At 47.6% G+C, this 6,082-nt stretch overlaps 1 protein-coding gene across 1 annotated transcript; it reads right to left on the minus strand.

The window, feature by feature from the left end:
- Positions 1-849: 849 nt before the first annotated feature.
- LOC126045671 (perilipin-3-like) lies at positions 850-4,425 on the minus strand (the record flags this gene model as incomplete). The annotated part of the gene is made up of 7 exons (XM_049817086.1): positions 850-1,260; positions 1,363-1,485; positions 1,621-1,820; positions 1,977-2,229; positions 2,472-2,554; positions 3,395-3,590; positions 4,345-4,425. Coding segments are annotated over 7 exons (1,347 nt in total), but the record flags the coding sequence as incomplete, so codon positions are not given.
- Between the last annotated feature and the right edge of the window lie 1,657 nt (positions 4,426-6,082).

The following is a 6,082-nucleotide window of genomic DNA, read 5'->3' on the forward strand; positions in this document are numbered from 1 at the left end:
TCTCCAAGGCAGAGAATTCTGCAGACTACTATCCCATCACAGACTGTGAAGTCTTCACCAGGTAGCAACAGACAACTACAGGAGAAGAATTAGACCTAGCAGGACTAATGACAAGGGATGCCAGGTTCTTGACAGTTCCGCACAGCTTCTCCAAGCATGGAGCAGTGGAAGGAAGTCACATACACGTGTTCAGGATTGGGAGTAAGAAGGAATTACAACTTCTTACTTCCCAGGACAGTAGCAGGGCTTGCCAGCTGTAATCCTTACTGTACCACTGACTGCTCACCAGTTCTTGCATTTCTGACTGCACTGTCCCAGCATCAAGGAACAAATTGGAAGAGTACAGCTCGCATTGTTGAGCAATACTCACTCTTGCAGCCTTTCTCCAAGAGACACTAGAAACAGTAAGTGGTTTTGCATACAGTAGTTTTATTTTAAGCAGTTATGACCTAGTACAAGTAGCTTGTAGGAAGACAATTCTTTACACCGTATACTAGCTAAGAGTTCAAGACCAACGCAATCATTGTATTGAAATAGGCAGTGCCTACATACATTGATGAAGGACATGCCATAGACAGCTTTCTAGGGAGATGGGAGCATTGCAGAGCTTCACCTCTGTTCTTCTGGCCCACAGCTCAGCCAGCATTCCTGAAGGCAGCTACAAGTACTTAAGAGTGGCCCTGCTACTTCTACCACCTTCCTTAGAAGCTCCCAAGGATTTATTCGCCAGTACTCAGTAATCATCCAAGATGTGACAGCTCCATCCTCAGCTGGGGAGCAGGGTTACATAAAGCCAAGGCCAAGCACTCAGACTCATGTCAGGCAGGCCTGGGATCATGGCCTTATCCTTTACACGAGGGTGGTAAAGGCTTCATGATGCCCTGCTCCTGCTGTCTCAGCTTCCTTCTCCTGCAAGGGCTCATGCTCCTGGGAGGTTTCCTCCTCGTCCTCCTCCCTCGGGGAGAAGGGTCCCACCAGCCAGGACAGAGGTGTGTTGTTTTTCAGGTAGTCCAGCAGCTCCTCCATGTACTCCTGGATCACAGCCAGCTTCCTCTGGCTCAGGACACTGCTGGACAAGTCCTGGAAGGAATTTGCTGCTGAGAAAGAAGCATGAAGCTCCTCTATGGTACTGAGAGATTGTTTCACCTTATCCTGAATGCTTGAGGGAAGGCCTTGAATTGCAGACACTATTTTACAGCAGGTGATCTGCAGCTGCTGTGTGATACTACATGCCATGAGCAGGGCCAGAGACTCCATCTCCTGGGAGGAGGCAGGAAGGACAAGATCAGAGGAGCAAGTTACTTTAAAAAAAAAAATCAAGACGATACCCAGAGCCCATTGGTTCCCTCCCCAGGGAAGTACCTCTGCAGATGTTTTATCTCCACTCTCTTCAGAAGACTTTTTACTCCAATCCACCCACATCTGCTGCAGTTTCTCCTGCCCCTCCTGAACCTTTTGATTAAATCCTTGCTTAAACACTTCAATCTGTGGCAGAGGAAGATCAGAGTGTCAAGACAGACAGATCTGCTGGTGAACAGCACAGCTCTTTATCATAGCAAAGAGCTTGAAACCAAGCCAACAATTTGGTCCCCTCCTTCCAGGAGACTGGGCTCTACCTACCAGTTCAATGATGCAGTGAAGCTGTGCAAGGGCCCCCTGCATGCCCTGCCAGACCTGCTTCATTTTGTCTGTTGAGTGCAGGTAGGCAAACAGGCGAAGTTCATCAGAGAGAGACCCCAACCGCACAAAGTACTGTCTCTTCTCCTGCTGCTGCTCCACAGACATTATGTCTGCACCTTCCCCAGATGCTGCCAGTTTGGCTGAGGAAAGAGACAGTATCTGTAAGTGGCTGACCAGAGATGTTTACCACACATAATAAACAAGTATCAGGAGATCTTGGACTAGATAGCCTCCAGCACAGCACTTCCCGTTAGTCCCTAGTTTGACATACTAGTAATAACATACTGTTTACTTACCTAGTTCCTCATTTCCAATAGGGAGAGAGCTGTCTTCTGTTCTCCCCAGCACAGCTTCTGCTCTGCTTACAGCTGTCTGGCCCACTTTGGAGTCCATAACCATCCCCACACTGGTCACTGCAGATCTGGCAGTCTCCATACTGCCCTGAAGAGTCTCCTTAGCTACATCCACCACCTCTGTCACTTTGCTGCTCACAGCATCCTTCACATCAGCCATTCTCAATGATACCAGCTCTTTTGTGTCAGAGAGGATCTGTGGAAGGGGAGACTTATGTCAGATAAGTGATTGAGTCATGTAGTACACCACAATTCTGAATTGCACCAAGAGGGCAAGTAGTACAGTGTCTGCTAAGTATTTATTCCTGTAGGAACTTGCACTATGCTCCTAGAGTAGTTTGTTCCTCACATAAGAGCCTACTTCACTCCCAAGTTTAGAAACCCTGCAAGAACTAGGTCCATCTGCCAGCTAGGGACGGCACAGTCTTTGATTCTTACCTGTTCCATTGGCTTTTGAAGGAGTGGGAACTTTTCCTCTAGTTTATCCAAACCCTTGGAGGCATACTCACTTGCTACAGCAACTGAAAAGAACAACAACAAAAAAAGTGTCAAAAGTTGGTTTTCTGCAATTCCATCTCAAGTTCTGCCTTCCTGAGTATGTTGCTGTGCAGGGACCCTAGATGAAAGTCTCCATTCAGATCATCAGGCCAGGTGTGTTGTACACTGAATTTGTAGAGCTGCTTGTCTTGGTCTCCTCATAGATCTGTTCACTTTGACAGCTGCCAATTTCCACTTGTACAGACATAGCCACCCACATGGGATCCCCTCCTGCAGCTTCTTGAGGTCTTGACTAAATAGATGCATAGCCCTCATCTCTGCCCAAGCCTCCACATCCTAAGGATCCAGGATCACATAGTAACTGACAGGAGGGGGATGCCCCCTCTGGGCTTCGAGCAAACCCAGGCACTGTCACATAGACTCTTTTATCAGACACTTGTCATTAGGAATAGCCCCTCTCTCTCCAGGAGTTCAGAGCTTCTTCTCAGATGCCACAGTCATATTCTTTAAGGGCAATTGCAAACAGGACCTTTAGAGGTAACAGTCCTCCAAGAGGAGGCTTTTTCCTGTAGCCACGATGAGCTTGTAAGAATCCAACTATAAGCAACTGCCACCTAATACTTTGGACCTTGCAAGATCAGTTTTAGGGAAGTCAACATCAGAGTTAAGTCCTTGCCCTCCAGGGAGCAACCCTCCATCACACTACGTGGACTAGGACTCAGTTTAGCCTTACTTGTAAGCCAGGAGTTTTGTAAGCTATCCTTTTAGTATGGTGATAGAGAGGTACATTCCATTCCAGAGCTGGAAGGAGCCAGACAGTCCCTCACAGGCAGGTGCAAACCTGCCCTTCCACAGGGGATTACCATGAGGCTCCAGTGTAGTCAGAACTGGCTGCACACAGCTGGCCGTGGCTTCGGTCACACTCTTCATTCCTTTCTCTGCTGCATCACACACAGATCTGATGTAGGGGTGGCTCTCCTTAGTGGAGGCATAAGCTGTAGAAACTATGTCACAGGCAGAGCTCACCAAGGTCAGGTTAGCCACCTGATTTACTGCATCCTAGAAGAGCAAGAAAAAAAAGCCATGAAGCTTGCAAACATGATCCTGAGCTTCCTATGCAGTTTTGCCCCAAAACTCCCTCTTCAAGTCACCTAGTCTGGTTGAGGAAGCAAGGCTTGCCTTGCTTGGACACTTGCTTTAAAGTCTACAACTCAGTTGTGAAACAGGCTGTGGAGCATTGACACTTATGGTTGGTCCATTCTAGAAAGGTCTTCCTCTGGCACAATGCTACCCAAGAGACAGCTGAGTTTGTGGGCAACCTCAATACTTCTGTACCCATACCCAGCTCCAATTCATTTGATATAGCTATTTAACAAGCTAATACCCTGGCAAAAACTCCATCAGATAGGATCAAGTTGATTTTAAGTTGACAGACTTTATACTAGTCTGCAAGAAGCATGCTGCTGGTCATGGGAGTAAAGCAAGCACAGCTGGTGTTAGGTCTGTTGAAAGATGGGAGCCTTTCCATAAAAGAATTGCCTGCAGCAAGCCAGGATCTTGACCACCAAGTGAGAGAAACATCTTTCCTAGCCAAGAACCAGGCTACTTTGCTTAGCCTAGGAGGTTACTTACAGGGTCGTCAGGCCTACTGTTTTGGCCATTCTGTCACCCATGTTTCCAGAGAAGCTGCAGGGCAAGCCCAAGCAGAGGAAACACTCCTCCCTTTGTGGAGACTTCACTCCCACCAGCCACAGCAGAACCACCACCTCATACCTGCATCTGGGAGCTGCCACTCCTCACACGGAGCACCTACCTGCTGCTCCTCTTCCTTCACCTCCAGGGAGCTCTTGGCAGCTCTCTCTTTGTCAGGCATAGCAGAGGCCATTGCAGCTGAAATGCAAGTAGCACCATGGTTTTAGGAAGAGGAAAAGGCAAAGCAGCCAGTGAGCCTGCAGAGGGATTCCCCTTCCCAGGGGACACTTCCCTCCAACCTCATTAAAGGAAGAAGTTTCTTTACTACCCATTAAGGGAAGACCCCCAAAATGGGCCTCTTCCCATTACAGAATGAAGGTATCTGTACTACTTGCAAAACTACCTAGTATTTAGGTTTTGCATGGTTTATGCTAATGGGAGGAATGAGGAGAACAAAGTCTTTCCTCACACAGGAGAGCTTTTGTCAGAGAGATCATAGTGCTTGTGAAAGATAGTAACAGCAGAACTGGGGAAAAAAGCAGCTCAAGAAGCTGTCCTACTGTTTTTAGCACACCACAACCAAAACCAGCTTTTCACTCAAAAACAGCACAGGCTGCATCTAACCTTTCAGGCAGGACCACAAGCAACCTTGCATTAAATAAGACTAATCCCATTCCATAATTAAGCCAGGCAAGAAACATCTAAACATGAACCAGAAGTTCATAGAACAATTACAGCCTCAACACCTAAAAATTTCAGAACAGTACCTTTTTTGCTCTGTCAGATACAAGCCAGAGACCAGCAGGAAAGAACCAGACACAACAGCTTACTCCATTATCCCCACTCTGCCTTTTTATACTGGCTGGGGAAGTGGGGGGTAAGGAGGGACCCTCAGTGACTGACAGCTCTGGGAAGCAGCAGAAAGGAGCCAGTCTCTGTCCTGGCCAATTAGAGGTGGAGTGGGGCAGAGATGGGCCCTGCTGTGGCTCGTTAATTACTCTGTAATCAGACAGGTACACCTTGCCCTGTGTAGACCAGCTCCCTTTGAAGGCCAGTGCTCCTGCAAAATGAGAGAGACATTGCTGGCATGGACCATGTCCCCTTTATGACCTTGCCTCAGATCATACACCATCTGGAAATGGCAATTAGTTTTATTTCTCTTTTTGATGGGAAACAATAACCAGAAAAGAAAAGCAAATAGAGTAAAACAAATCTGGTGAAGGACTTCACACCTAATGTGCAATTCCTATTGCTTTTATCTGTTAGTGCTTAACGTTTAATGACAGAAGTACCTGCTCAGCTGCTGCCTATTGTTAAAAGCACTGGAACTCAAGTTTCTCATCTTGAAGTCCCCAGAGAGCTTGGACTCTCTACATTTTCTCCAAAGGCCATAAGGGTGAACAGCCCCGGCATAAGACTGATTAGTAGCCAGGTTAGACCCCTTCTGCTTGGGTTCAGCATGTACTTTCAGGGGTGTTCTGACTCATGCCATCCCCCTCAGACAATCCACTTTCCTTCAAACACAATTGCACAACAGCCTGCTGATCTTTCCATGCATTTTGGGAATTGCAGGTTCTGTTCATTCCTGAGCTGGGGGTGGAATTTGGACATCCGGCAGCCTGGGGGAGGGCCAGCCATGGTCCTTCCTCCTCAGCAGAGCTTTGCCTCATTGCAGAATGAGCATTTCAATTCACTGGGTCTCAGAACGTGCAGGGACCTGCCTCATGGTGGTGGGCACCATCAGCAGGAAGAGAGAAGCCAGCAGTCTGGATCCCACAAGGACTTTCCCTGTGTGGAATCTGGTGACTTTAAAATACAGAAGTCTTGGAAATGGCTCTTGTTTAATTTACAGAGGAGCA

This window comes from Accipiter gentilis, chromosome 14 (assembly GCF_929443795.1).
Source record: "Accipiter gentilis chromosome 14, bAccGen1.1, whole genome shotgun sequence".
Taxonomy (NCBI): Eukaryota; Metazoa; Chordata; class Aves; order Accipitriformes; family Accipitridae; genus Astur; species Astur gentilis.